The sequence below is a fragment of the Patagioenas fasciata genome, chromosome 4 (assembly GCF_037038585.1).
Source record: "Patagioenas fasciata isolate bPatFas1 chromosome 4, bPatFas1.hap1, whole genome shotgun sequence".
In the NCBI taxonomy this organism is placed as follows: Eukaryota; Metazoa; Chordata; class Aves; order Columbiformes; family Columbidae; genus Patagioenas; species Patagioenas fasciata.
Window position 1 is genome coordinate 73,837,793 of NC_092523.1, and position 15,743 is coordinate 73,853,535.

Below are 15,743 nucleotides of genomic sequence, written 5' to 3' on the forward strand. Positions count from 1 at the left end.
TAGGTTGGTTGGGAAGCATGAAGGGCTGAGTTAACTTTCTCCCCATGTATTTTGAGTATTTAAGGCACACAGTGATAACTGTGATAAAAATAATCCAATATATTCCATTAAAAAATACCAGTTAGTATAGAAAACACAGATCCAGTTTTAAAAGCACTTCCTCTCCTAAGGGTACCTCCTGTCTCTAACAGCAGAGGAGTTGCCACTGTTAAAGCCAGAGTGGAAATTTCAATGATCCGATTTATGGTCCAGTTTTAGGGCCTAATGTAGCAGCATAACTGAGCTGGAAAACTACGCAGCCAGACGGGGGGGGGGGGGGGGGTAGGAAAGACAGGAACAGCAATTCTGCATTTTTCTCTTTTGAGAATGGCAAACCACTGAACCTGTACATTGCTTATTTGGAACAGTTAACTCCAGAAAAGGCAATCTCTTATGACTATTGCTGCAAAGTTAAGCTCAAATTTATGTGTGACAGTTATGTGTGACAAATTGGTATCATCATCTGTACATGAAGTTGCAGGAAAGCCTCTAATCTTCCTCAGCACTGTATATGTAAATAGAAACCTCAGCAGGAACCGTAACTTCTGCTCTGTAGAAAACTGCAATGTGGGTGGGAGGGAATAAAAATATTTTTCTCCTGGAAAAGTGACCTTTAAAAAGGAATTCTACAAAAAGATGTCATTAGGAGACTTTCTGAGAGCCCAGAATTACTGCCTTTGACACTTAGTTGATTTGTTTCACTTTGACTTGCCATACCAAAATGTTGTAAGACACCCAAATCAAAATGCAGTAAGCCAACAATCACCTATTTGAAACTGTTTTGTCTTCGCTTATTTACATTTTGGAAGATTTGGTAGTTTTGGTCTGTTACTTCACCAGCAAAAATAACGTAACGCTCCTTCAACATTTGAGTCCCTGTTAATTTGCATTTATTAGTAGAAAATATAGATTTAACTCAAACTCAACTCTGTCTGCCCTCTTCTTGAAGTGCCATGCAATGCTACAATTGAAGCATTATATTCTTGTAGCACAAGATGTTGGCAATAATGCCTCAAGTCAAACTCATAACCAGCCTTCACAAAAAATTATTACCGCAGACTCTCACTATGAATGCTATTGTCTCTTCCCCAAGGCAATGATAAGAATCTGAAATAGAAAAGCACAATAATAAAATGCACTACTCCACTAAGCATAAGCTTTTCACCGTTAATTACACTGCAGCAGAACACACTCTAATTACAACAGATCTTGCAGTGCGCTTTTCAATAGTAATAGTCGCAGTCTTTCCCTCGGTGGGAGAGGAGAGCTCAGTCACCTCCTGGAGTCCTTGTCCAACACTTGGTACACAGCTCCATCCACACAGGGGGAAAGGAGAAAAATCAGGGGGTAAACTAGTAGTTGCAATGCTTAAAAATGAATTTTGGGGTCTCTCTTTCTCAGTGTCACTAGATGAGCCAACATCCCCGGTATGCATCGTTCTCCCCATGCACCGATCTTGCCCAGCCCGTGAAGGATGGGACAAGACAAGATGCTGCTTGCTGGTCTGGAGCAGGAGGAAACTGAGGGCAGGTACATGTTAGCCACTGTCCAGTGAGGGCACATACTATAAATAGCTATTTGTATTTTCCATATTGGCTTCTATGTTTTTCTGTCTCTAATAAACATATCTAGAAGTCCTCTGCATATGATGTTGGCTCCTGTCTGATTCTCCAAGCGATATAAAACAAGCAATTTATTAATTATGGAGTAACAACCTGCAATTTCAGAATAAACTATCTACAGACATTTCAGAAACCAAGGGAAAGGAGAAACAAAGCAGATGCTGTCACAGTCTACTGAGTTTGCAGATCTTACACAACCAAGATTACCAAAATGAATCAGTATTCAGAGCAAATTTGCAAAAACTACACATAAGATATTTCCATTTTTAAAATGAGTCACTGAGGCCATTTGGAGATACCTGATGTTAAATTTCTGTGCTGTTTTTACAAGCAATCCCACACGAGCAGGAAAATAAGACACCAGGAGCCCTAAGAACTGCCTATAATCATCTTACAAGTGCCCATTTGAGCTACAGAAACACATTCTTTCATTAACTTTTTAGTAATTTGCTTACACTGAAAGGATTTTCCTTGTTTCTCCACTGGTCCTAGAACTGATTTAGATGATCATTCAACAACAGCATTAATAGAAACAGCCGCTTCAAGGCACATTGCTCAGATTTAGGAACATTCTCTGGAAGTTCAGCTATAATTAAACAAACAAAACCCCCACAACAGACACATTCAGCCATAACACCCCTACACCTACTACCAGTTTCAGCCAGGGAAGATATTTCTGACACTTGGGAGCATTCAGGATATATTTGTCTTTTCTAAAGGAAAACAAAACAAAACAAAAAACCAACAGATTTTCTTATTGTCCTGAGACCATGCAGTGAATACTTTCTCCCAGCTGCCCCATAGGGCACTACAAGAACTGCACTGCAACATTTACATTTCAACCCTGCAGCTTGTTCAAAATCCACAGTATTTTTAAGCCATTCCTCAGTACAAATCCAAGTTTAAAAAGCAACCAAGAGGTCGCTTGCAGCAAAGCGGTGGTTTCAACACGGGTATGTCTGTTGCAGTGATCTTGAAGAAGCAAGAGCAATACGGCATTCATGTAGTTTTCCTTCTATCTCACTTGCCTTGCATCACTAAAAAAAAAAAATAGAATTATTTCATGTGGTTGTTGTTCTTCATGCCTTTATCATCCCCAATGATCTTTCATTTCCTTCCTCTGCTCGGGTTCCAAGAACAGCTGGCACTAGGTTTAAGAAGCCAGATGAAGTGTACCAATGGTCAAAGTGACAGCTTTGATGAGAAGCGCACTGAGATGACCAGCCACCAAGAAACCCTTTTCTGGCCAAATCCACCACTGTAGCAGGGCTCTGCCCAGCAGACATTCCACCCAAACTTTGTTGAGCAAGTATTCATCTTCCATGGGACTTGTGCTCACTGTTTCTTGGTGCTCTCCCCTGATACTTGCCCAAAAGAGAGAAGCCTTTATGGAGCCCCTGCAAGTCAGGGATGATGACAGAGGGAAAAGTCCCTCTTCTCACACTGTATGTCACCAAAGTCATCTGACTCTCCACCGGGCAGCTGAGGATGCAGAGCGCTGGGTATCTAAGGAGGCACCCGGATTTGCATCCATATCAGCTTTACAAGCCATAAAAACACATGCTGAAAACACTGACATTTAAAGCAGGCTGAAATTAAGCTTTGCCCTCTATCCAAAAGCATGATTTCAGTAACAGTGAGCCCTCGATGCAAAGAAGCAACACCAGAAAGTGGTGAGGAGACGGGAAGAACGAACACCAGGTGACGTCTTCTGCCTGCAGTGTCTTCTGGCCACTACTCTGAAGGTACAGATAGTCCTCGCATTTCCAAGCAAGCAGACTTCCAACCAAGCATAAAGTCAGGTCTAAAAACCAAGATAATTGCACAGGCTAAGTTCATCATTAAGAGGAACTCCAAGAATTGTGTCTTACTGTTTCATCAAACTTTGTCCTCCTTCTCTTCCTACAAAGAAGAGCAGATCTAAAATCTCCTTTCAAGGTTTTACAGTATTAGAAATCTCTCATCTTCATCCAGTTTCAATAGTCTAGTTGTCTGAAAGTTCCTGTTCTTCCCAACCTACTTTATTTTCAGAAGAGAAGCTGGGATGCAACACCTAGAAGGAAGTTTGCAAATCAAAGAGGGGTAAGACTGAGAGGGAGGGATTAGAGTGTGAAAATGTATTTGTGCTTTATTAAAAGCAAGCCTATATTCAAGAGCTGTGCCATCTGTTCGCCAGCAACGGTCGTGGTCAAAAGATTAATTTCTCAGCAAATACAGGATTTTTAATTTGTCCCACAAAATGGATCTTAGCTTTTGTGCCATGCCTCCTTGGACAGACATCCTGACCTGGGAAATTTTAAGGTTAACAAGAGTGACTTGGCTTTCAAAAATATGCTTGTACTATATCTCATTAGATAAGAAAATGGGCTTGCTGCATCTTTTCCTACAAAGGTCTTAGAAAGAGCATATATTAATGCACACAGCTGCCTTCATATCTCTGTCTCAAAAAGCCACTCAAATGCATCTCTAGGAATAACACTAATTCTTCAAATCGCCAGCCAAGAAACAGCTTGTTTAGATTTCAGCTGAAATGAGATAACAGAAGAGAGATAAGGATGCAAAGGGGGATGAATGCACTTACCGGTTTAGCAAAGTTACAGCCAACTCTCGCTTTTCTCTTACAGAGCTTTTCAGATTGCGAGCACTGGGCAGGCTGTAGCACAGGGGAAACAGACGATGTAACTCAGAAAACAGAACTGCTTGTTGACGCTTTCATTTGGAATGGACACTTCTATTTACAACATAAATAACCCTGTTACCCTCCAACCCCCCCAAAAAAAGTTTTTGATATACCTACAAGGATGCGCTTCTATTAATTTTTATGAGTATCATTTTCCCAGGCTTTTCTTTACTCAGCTGTGCAGATTTCAAATGCCTTAAGGCATGTACAGCTTGGCTAATGAAGGGAGTGCTTGGGAAATCAGATTGACTTGGGGCTTAGAATTAGTATCTGACAGATATGTGCAAGAAAGTCAGTTCAGAATTATCAGCAGTGGAGAAATTCCCAGCGACGGCTCTCGCACGGCTTTTCAGCAAGTGTTTTAGTACATAACACACTGCAGATCTCCTCCATCAAACAGACCTTGGAAAGGGAACCAGCTGCTGAAACGTGCCGGGCAGGGAAAGCTGGTTTTCCTCCACAGCATCTCCTCCATTCCCCACACCTCTCCAGCACATTGTTTCCACCTCTTCCCCTGCATTTCCTACCTTGTCCCCTCTCAGACCTCCCTAGGGCCTGACCACAAGCCATGAGGAACCCCAATACCCTGCAAAAATCACAGCAAACACCTCCCCTGTTCCACTGCCTCACCTTTTTTTTTTTCCCTCTCCCTAACAACTTAACTGCACTATTCTTATGCCACAACAAAATCTCACTACTGTCTCTTGCAGAGCATTTCCCCAGGGCCAGTAATTTCTGCTACCCAAATACCATCACCCCAAAATCAGAACGTTTCTTGGCAATGCAGACTGTGTGCACCCAAGAGTTCAGCAAAGGTCCTGATGAGAATGTCCTGGCACTTCAAGACGTCTGTCTAACTATCACTCTCAAATACTTGCAGACAGAGGTCTCAAACATTGCTCATCGCCCAAAGAGATGGTGAAGGGAGTGGAGCATCTCCTGTATGAGGAAAGGCTGAGGGAGGTGGGGATCTTTAGCTTGGAGGAGACTGAGGGGTGATCTCATTAATGCTTACAGATATATAAAGGGTGAGTGTCAGGAGGATGGAGCCAGGCTCATCTCGGTGACAATCAATGGTAAGACAAAGGGTAATGGGTTCAAAGTGGAACACAAGAGGTTCCACTTAAATTTGAGAAGAAACTTCTCAGTGAGGGTGACAGAGCCTGGCCCAGGCTGCCCAGGGAGGTTGTGGAGTCTCCTTCTCTGCAGACATTCAAACCCGCCTGGACACCTTCCTGTGGAACCTCATCTGGGTGTTCCTGCTCCGGCGGGGGGATTGCACTGGATGAGGTTTCCAGGTCTCTTCCACTCCCTGACATTCTGTGATTCTGTGATCCAAGTGTTGCCAGATGTCAAGAGAAAAAAACATTTTTGCTTTATTTTCTATTTTTCTTTCGGGAGTCTGTTTTCTCCCACTGCTGTTCGAGAAGCTATTTTAACCTAGAAACATCGAATGGCTGTGACTTTGCTGATGCTGCCCACTCCCATGGTTCACCTGTTGACAGCAGTGTTCTAACAACAGACCGGAGCTGAAATAGTGACTCAGTGAACTCATTTGCAACATTCCTTATCAAATACAGCGCAGTCTGATTTTCACCTTCTTCCTATAGCAGTAAGAGTACAAAACACACAGACAGCAATGCTACTTGGAAATAAACAACCAGCAGTGGCTGTGATAACACTGAGCTATCACTCTGCCCGTCAGTCTTTACTCCGTACAACAAGCCTGTACATTTATACCTTTCTATAGAGCAGGCAAATAGAAAAACTGAGGACTTCTCTATAGAGAAGGCAAAGCAAACAGAAAAACTAAACATTTCCTGGAGAGGTTTCTAATGTTTTTTTCTAAAGCTTATTATTATGACAAACACAATTAAAACCAGTAGAAGAAGATGAAAGGCTCTGTATGCCCCGGATGGTCCAGCACCCGCGTCCCGATTCGCCTGCCGAGCCTCCCGGGGGGGCTGGAAAATCTGCATGTTCGCTGCTTGCTTTGCACCCCAAAGCCTTTGAACTCCAGCCAATTAAGAGTTGTTCTGCTTCCCCTTCCTCTATTAATTCACTTACGACACGTTTTTTGACAGACTGATGCAACAAATAGGGCAAGAACCTGCATTCTCTAAGTGCAGGGTTTACCGTGCTAAAGCAAACAAGAATTTAATGCCACAGAGAACAAGCAACCAACACTCAAAGGATGCTGCTCTTCTCCTCAGGCCCATAGTAACATCAATACATATCAGATGTAGTCACCTGGTTGTCCAACAAAAGCAGATTGCTGCAATGTAATGATCATAAGGCAGCAAATCTTAGCCAGCTCCCTATTTTAGGACACCTTCAAATGCAGCTGCCACTGACAAATCAGACCCCCGTAAACAGGATAATCTCTAGCCTGCAACACTGATGAAAGTCTGGTTTATGCTGAGAAGTTTTCTCTAAGCTCCCCCACAAATCCTCTCACCTTGTCAATTAATCAGGTGGAGTTTGCAGTTAAAGGCCTGTGTTGTCCCCAGACTTGCTCCTAACTGAATAGAAGCGTATTGTTTAGGGAAAGCATCACTAAAAAAAAACCCTGAAATAAGGTAAATAAATCCTGCAGAGCTGTCTATGCCAGGTTGCCTTGTTTATAGCCCGTACTCTAGAAAAAGCCACAACACTGAAGTAGAAGATGAAGGTCTGTGGTCACTCTATCCACTCCACCCCTGACATGCACCCAAATTTGTACAGGAGACCTATGTGAAGTCAAATTCAACTAACTTATTATAATTATTATGGGCTTGCGGTACTCATTCTTAATGTTTTACTACTCAGAGTAAGCAGTGGAACATATAAACCTCTCACATTCAAAGGACCTGAAAACCGTTTAGTTCTTAGTCTTGGAATTTTAATACAGGATCATCAGAAAATTAAAGTTACTCCTTTTCTGTTATATAAATGTGCATATGCAATGAGATTTCCTACCACAAAAATATTCTGCCACTATGTTTTTATCTTAAGAATCAAACAATACCAAGTTTGTCTTATTTGGAATGTGCAGTTTGTGTAGGGAAAAAAAGGGGGAGGTAGAAGGGGGGGCACGATGGGGGAAGCCAACCGGTATTCTAACATGTTGCATTCAATTTCTCTTGAAAACAGAAATTAATCCCTAAAACACCACTATCACAGGGGAACAACCTACATTTTTGATACTCCAACTAAGCAATTTACTGGAAAGCTAGTAATTTAAAGTAAAAAGAGTACATAAAATTGAATTCAAAATTACACTTAGCCCTTAAAAATTATGGATCCTGTTTCTCCCTTTTACCAACTTTGAGCTGAAGGAAGATGCAGAGTACAGGTTGTACCAGCAGCTGCAAAAACTCCTTGCTCTGAAGGAATCACAAGTGTCTTCAATGCACTTCAGTCTTCATAAACTGATTAGCAAGGCAGCTCCATAGTATGTATCTCATTAATTAGCACTTTTGAATTTCCAAGTGAGCTCCTGTTTTCCAGGTGAAGTTCCTCAGTTCATCAGAAGCAATTCAAACCCTTACTAAGTCTGCCAAGAGAAGAGGGAAATCTCCCACCATTAGCATCCCACTTCAGGTTAGGACTACTGTCCAGAGTTATGGACGACCTGGGTTTTTCTTTTGCTCCGGTAGTGTGGTTTCCTAGAGGAGCAAGACACATAATCATGCTGTATGTTTGCCTCCCAAAGTCAGTTTCCACTAAGATTTAAGATTATTTAATTCCACAGCTACCAGCTACTCTCAGTGAGAAACAGTTAAAGATCCAACAGCCTACATTTCTGCTACTAGGATGCATAAAATATTAGCATGTTAGAGAAATTAAATATGATTACAGAGGGATTACTCAAAATTGACATCTAACATCTGCTCATTCTGTACCCCAAAACAACCCAGAGGAGCAGTGCTGCTAAGGAGCAAGGCTGAGCTGTTCCACCTCAGCTTGTTTACCCAGTACCTTTCTAACAACAATTAATTTGTATTTAGAATCGTTTTAACGTGTTATCCCATGTGTATGGACAAAACCATTGCCAACCAATCAAAAAAATACTTTCTGCCTCTTTATCTCTAACAGTGTGGAAAGATTGTCATCTTCCATAAAGGTCACCAGTAGCTTTATTTGCAGAGCAAGCAGTGGAGCATTGCAAATACTGCTGTTCAGAGCCTGGGGTCACTCACAAAGCCTGAATGCTGGCCAAGGTAAGAGCACTGCGGGCACCACATTCAAAGACATGTTATTGAGTGGCTTCCTTAGAACAACCAAGTTACAACAAAGTTGTTATCAGATGCATAGAAGAGATGTGCGATCTATGGTTAGAAACCACTGTTCTGTAGGCAAACGGTTTTATAAACTGCTCAATGCATATACAGGTACTTCCTCCTCCGTTCACTTTTCAGTCATTTTTCCTGCAGTCTTACCGCAAGCTCTTCCCAATCTGGCCTGCCCGCAGCCAGGGACAGCACAGACTGTTCCCAGCATCTATTATAAGAGCGAGTCTTTCTTGTAAAGGCACCAATTTTAACATTCATAAAAGAACCATGCTGATGTATTCCCTGCCACCTTACAGTGCAGCGATTTTCTTCCTGCTGGCAATGTGAGCAGGTGACCTGGGAGTCAGACCAGGCTGTAATTCTGGTTCTAACTCACCACACAGACTTAGGAAGGTCACTCACATCCAGTTTTCAGAGAGAGGACCCATCGCACTCGAGGTATTTAAGCCTGGCATCAAGCACCCAAAAGTTACCACAGACTCCAAACCTCAGTCACACATGCCTTTCCTACTGAGCATCCCAAATCCACGTGTATGTTGTAAAATGTTATGTTATTCAGTCGCTAAACTTCAGCTTTACAGCAGAAGCGTACTCCAAGGCTTTCAGCAGACCATGAAGCCAACCGTAATTCACCATAATCTATACCACTAGAAGTTAACACACCTCTACTTCCACACGAGGATGAGATTTAAGGAGACATGTCTCATGGATTTCTATCTACCACAGAGCTAGCTGCAGTAATCAGAATTGGAGATTCCCATATGGACACTTGCATGGATTTGTAATGCATTCATCACTTACTATGTTTATTGTAAGTGGCATAAAGAGATTCAGTTGAAAACATACATCTGTGCATCGTGTTTTTGTATCGGTGAGACTTAACAGTGTAATACCTTTCTTAAAGTTGTATTGATGTCCTTTCTGCTCTGAGATATTCTAAGAACGTTCTTCAGAAAACAAAACCAATCTGATTCTGTGCTACAGATCATTACCGTTGTCCAGGTTTACATCCCCATTAATGATTACCCTCACTGATAACATTCTATATATTCAACTTTGCATAAAAGTATAACTGGTTTGTATGTGAGAAAGCATATGAAAAACCAGGCAAGACAACATTCCTGGGATTTTGTGAGAAGTAATCAGCCATCTTCATGTTTTTGATAACAATATTCTTCAAACCACAAATACTGATGATCCAGATTTACTTTTTCAAAAGGATAAAGCGGATAATCTACTCAATATGCTAATGGTTAACTGAGGGGAACTGCGAGATGCAAAACAATGAAAAGTCTGGTCACAAATGCCTATCACAAACCACATGTTGGTGAACTTAGAGGAGAAACCAGGGAGCAGACGAGGAATGGTATCCAGATCTGCTGGTACCCCTCAGTGTGGCTGAGTGACAGAACACCACTATCTGAATGCTTTTTTTTCCTCCCCACATTTAAAATGCCATTAATAGAACTTTTTTAGTTAAGGTTGAACACTCAACAGCCAACAGATACAGAAAGAAATTTCTTCAGATAGTTCCCAAATATTATATCCTATATATAAGTAAATTAAAGTCCATGTAAACAACCAAACAAAATCAAGCCCTGTTTTTGCAGTAATAAAAACTGAATATAATAAAATATCTGATTTTATCAGCTAAACAACACAGACGGGTAGCAAATAACTATGGCAGTTGTTAGCTTTTATCTTCCCGTATTTTTATTAGAAACAGAATTGCATAAGAAGTGTCAGAATATATTAGCACTGTTTATATATTTTCAATACACACGCAGCCAAGAGTGTAACCTTATTTAAACTGCCTCAATGCTATTTCAGCTCGGAGATCTCGCAAGCAATCAAAACAGAGTGCAGAGAGGCAGGGATTCTTATTTTCCACAAAAACATACTTGTTTGGGGGAGGCAGAACAGAGAAACGTGAGCAACACTGCAGGTCAGAAAGGAGCTGAGCAGCGTCCCACCAGCAGAACTAGCGCCGGTTCCTCAGGTCCCCGCAGCAGTTGCTGGGATGTCACCTTGCAGGGTTCAGGACTTCTGCACAAATAATAATCAACCTGCCCTTCTCACCAGAAAATACACCTCTACCATCTAAACACAAGCCTAGATTCCAGGAAGAAGTTTTCTTAGTGCTGGCTCTCAAACAAGACAAACTCCCTGAACCCTTGCTCTGTTTACCCCTGTACATATTTTGATATAAGAGCATTTCCATACTTCACTGTTTACTGGACTTTTTTATAGGTGACTGCATCATACAGAAAGGAGAAGACTAAGAGCCTTAGTGGCTTTTTGTTTGGTTTGTTGTTGTTTGGAGTTTTTTTTCCTATCCAGTTCAGTTATTAAAAATGGCTGGGGAACCAAACCAGCAATAGTACAGATCAGAAAACACACCCAGAGATATTAAGGAGGGAACAGACCAGAGAGATCAATATGCTATCTGATGTCTTGCATGATAGAGCATGGCAATTTCTGCACAAAGCTCAGCCTAAGCCGCAACACATTTTTTCTGAACAGCTGCATAAGGGGAGAGACCCATCACATACCCCAGCACTCACCCAAATCCACCTGACCAAAGTGGTCAAAATAGTAACAAATACATTTACAAAAGGAAGAAAATAACCTAAACACAGAATTACAAATATTTCCATTTGCCATCTGTTCTGTTTCACCAACATGCTGCCACTCTGAGCAAAACAGACTGTCCTCACTGCCCATGAGACTAAAACAAAACCACCTCCGGCTAAGGAAGTTTTCTTCTAAAATCAACACAATTTTACCTCCATGTAAAGAGGTCGTAGGGAAGCAATGCTCCTGTCAGAGAGTTGCCTGTTCTCCTGATCCTAAGAGCTTCTGAACCTGCCAACAAATTTCAACTCAGATCTTAAGAGATGGTTGAGGTCTCATAGTTATTATGTTCTTGCATGATGCATGGAAAAATTGAAGGGTGAATGGAAGAGAGATGCAAAGCAACACCCCCAAGGAGGAACAGGCCATGGCTCAGCCCAACACAAAGCAGATATTTCAGAGAAAGTGTGATAACCAACTACCTCTCCCATGTTAATTTCAGTAAGAGAAATCCCACTTCATCCTATTCCAAAGAGTAAATCCAAACCACCTGTAGGTTTAACAAAATGTTCAGCAAAAACCAAGTGCACAGAGGAGGGAAAGGGATTGCTGTAGCTATAAAATGGCTCAAACTCTCACAGTATGTTGAAGTACATGAGCTGTAGAGCTGCTTTCAGCAATAATGTTTGCATTTTCTGTACTGTTTAATTCTATCAGAGGGGAGCTCAGCAGGGCAGATGTGATCAGCATCGTAACACCAAGCTATGGCACCACAGACTCGCTGCTTTTCTATCCACAACTCCTTACATACCTTAATCCTGCATCCTGCACCAGCGCCATGGTACTTAACCCACACTACTACTACTAAGAAAGTCTCATTTGGAAACTTTAAAACAATAAGCTTCAAGGACTTGCCTGCACACAGTGCGGTCAGGCAGTTAAGCTGTATAAATTAATCCATCACTCTGTATTTCTTTCACACCCCACATAGGAAGTCATTCATCAATTTCCTCTTTCTTTCTTCCTTTGCCAGGAGAAATAGTCAAAACCCACTCCAAACAATAGCCAGGTGACAAGTTTGGACATTCCAACAACCTTAAAATTCCACAAATAAGAATTTCTATTCATGCATTTCTTGGAAATGATACCAAAAGCAAATGGTGCTGAAACTTCTGAAGTGAAACACTTCATCCTGGAAGCGCCTGCCACTTCTCTGATAGCTGTTTCTTTATCATTATCAGGTGGGTTGTTTTGACAGCTTCATTTCTAAGCTGACTGTAAATCTGTGAACATTTCACTGACGACTGAACTGGAACAACTACTGACAACATCTATCAGCTCGCAGCACGAAGATTTAGCCAGGCCCCAGTAGCCAATAACATATATGAGTCAAAGTGCTGAAAACCTGTACTTACTTTGTGGTACGTTAATTCCTCGGGATTTTATAAAGTAATTGTTAACTATCTGATTAAATTAACAATGTGCTTCATGAGTCTAACCCTTCAAGGGGCAGCTGCATTTAAATAATAACAAGCCAGCTCCAATTTAGGAAAGAACAAGAGCTTTCTGAAAATTAAACTGGAGGCAACAGCAAGAAGTCTTAGAGGGCTGCAGAATTCCTCGGTCTCTGTGAGGTGCTGCCTCTTTACACCACATCGTCATCTTTAGTTCACATTACCATTTAATCCCTATCACGCAAAGAATGTCACGCTCCTGTCTCACTACAGCCAATGTCCAAGAAGCAGCTGCTCCAATACATCCTGCACTTTTAGGCTATGAGAGTCAGGAGATGACTGACACCTGTCAATCAAAAAGGGGGTGCCCCAAGACAGCCTTTCACAGCTCCTCACCTCACATTCCCTGAAGGATGCCTCCACTTCAACAACTTGGCCCTACGCACTTGGCATCCTAATCACAGCAGCTTCCTAAATACAAAACAGAATGAACACTTTGCATCTTAATCATTTCCAGTGCTTTATTTTAAACTGCTGGGTGTTTAGGCACAGACAGCAAAGAGCACCTCATCCCAGAATATAACAGCTGTCAGTATTCACTGCTCAACAACAAATCAGGGAGCCTGCCCAAAGATTTAGTTTTAATTGCTTTGGAAAAGCGGGAAAGGTTGGAGGCAGGAAACAGGTTCTTATATTTCAGAGCACTTACAGCTAACTTGATTGTAAGTCTCTTCTTCACCCTACAATTGAGCATCTCTGTCTCTGATCTTGAGACAACTGCTGCAGGCAGGGAAGTACAATCACGTCTTTATCCAGACTGAAAAAAGAACACAGTTTAAGTGATTTGCTGAAGGTAACACACAAAGTGTATGGTGGAGCAAAGAACAAAACCTGTGTATCAAAGTACCATCTCTGCATCACGTATGAAAGAGCACCATGAGCTTTCCTGTTCTAGGACTCAGCAGAAAAAAAAACCTTACTAAGATAAACAGTAAACTATCCACCTACAACTTTTTAATTTTTAATCTGTAATGTCTAAATCCTACTTTTTTCATAACTGCATGTTTTTCATTGATTTAATTAATTTTTGAACAAAGGGTCTCGCTTTTTGAGGGTGCCGCCCCATCTGCTACGTGTATTTTGGGGGCATAGCAGATCAGGTGTCAGAATGAAGAACCAGACTGAAACCAAGACCTGATCTCAGACCCTACAGGTGTCCATCGCAGCCCAGACAAGAGTCCAGCTAGCTCAATATCCCCCCCCCCAACTGTGGGTGGGCACATCCCTTAGGGTGCCCCTGGGGGAATGAGAACAGGGCAAGAAAGCTTCCATTCCCTTCCACAGAACATGTCTTCTCTTTGAAAGAGCAAAACACAACTGCATTTAATGTGGGTTTCACAAAGTACAACAGCTTGATGTCCTTGTCACACCACGATGCTGCTTTGCCTCACAACTACCACTGCAAAGATCACATGTACACTCAGCAACTTGGTTTTAGGAGATCCTGTTTCATAGCCTTCAGCTATTTTGCTAAACATAGAAAATAGCTGCAACAAGGCAAAGCAACAAGTGCGGCACACAGCAGATGAACAACAGCCAGCCCTACTTCAGACTCTGCCCTGTTTCGGGCAGACTTGTGTGATGCTTCAGGGACCATAAGTAGCAGAAAATGTGACTGGAACGTTCTCAAAGGGAAATCCCAAGTAAAAGCAGCAAAGATCCAAGAACAAGTCCCAGGCAAAGCAGGAGAGGTTGTTACCACTGCTTTGCTCATGGGAGCACAAGTTATCAATCAGACAACTTGGGAGTCAGAACCCTCTTGAATTAAGTGATGAACTAGTGAATTCACATGTTAGACCAGTCTGTACAAAGGGGATTGAGCTCTTGTCATGTTCATTTGTTTTCTCTCCTAGTGAGCTCATTAAATAAAGTTCAATTTACAGGGTATTTTGTCTTGTAAATTTAAGATCCAAAAGGACTGTGTCACTCTCCTCCCCTCAGCCTGGTTTTCAAGGATGAGAAGAGTGAGGAGTTTGTCAGGTTTCTAAATCCACATTTGTCTGTAGGACCCAAGACAGCACAGCAGGATTTTTCTTACTACGTATTTATTATATTTCTGTCTAGCGTAGCTCTGTGAACACCAAGTAATGAAGTTCTGTCCCCTCCCAAAGCAGAGTATTTAATAGCTCAGATCATTTCACTCTCAGGAAGTCACAGGTAGGATACTCAGAGCTTCGATTTCAGCCTTATCCCCGACTACACATGTAGTTATTTTCTCTGTGCTTGCACCTCTCATGCGTGTTAGATTTATGAATCCTTTTAGTCACTGCTTCAGCAAGTTATACATATTTAATTTTTTCCTCATAAATGAATCTCTACAGCTTCTACCCATTTACACTACTTGTGAGTTCCCTTCAGTGATCAATATCTTTATGGTAATAGGAACACTGAAGCCTAATATAATGTTTCAGGTACTGTCATACCAGTGCTCTCATTCCTCTCGTCCCCTCAAATGATTCCTTCCACACATGAACCACAAAATTACATTGGTCTTTCCTACTACCCCGTGAAGAAGGACAACACCAAATCAAGCCAGCAAACTCATGACCATGCCTGCAAAAGTGATTTGTTATAAGGAAAGGAGAGAGACCTTGGATAATTGCTGCACCGATTGACAGAACGCTAACACACATTGCCACTGGGACCGCAGGCTTGAAGCCTCCTTCCTTTACAAACAGCAGGTTAAAGAGAGATAATATTGGCTACTGAACTTGCAGCTGGTAAACAGCAAAATCTGACCCCATCAAACCACTAAATTCCTGTTCACTTTAACAGCCACCCCCGTCCTGGTACTCGCAGAAGTGAACTGAGAAGCAGAATATTCCCTGGCACTGTGCTACACCAACTCTACAGCTCAAGCAGAAACTTTGTTTTCCAGTCACTCTCAACAAATACTCAATATATTCTAGTTTATTTTTTTTAAGGAACCAGACATGTCCTTGCTCAATAACCAGGACCCTTTACAGCTGTTTCCCCAGAGCACTATGACCTCTGCATGGTTTACTACCTTATAATACTGATAGTTAAAGAAAAGACTGTA

At 41.8% G+C, this 15,743-nt stretch overlaps 1 protein-coding gene across 2 annotated transcripts in view; it reads right to left on the minus strand.

The window, feature by feature from the left end:
• MCUB (mitochondrial calcium uniporter dominant negative subunit beta) overlaps positions 1 to 15,743 on the minus strand; it is a 41,664-nt gene that overhangs the window by 12,178 nt on the left and 13,743 nt on the right. Inside the window, exon 2 of one of the 2 annotated variants that reach the window (XM_065837118.2) lies at positions 4,243 to 4,314. The exons of the other annotated variant lie outside the window; for it this stretch is intronic. Coding sequence (XP_065693190.2) covers positions 4,243 to 4,314 — 72 coding nt within the window. The remainder of the gene's footprint in view (positions 1 to 4,242; positions 4,315 to 15,743) is intronic. 2 annotated transcript variants of the gene reach the window in all.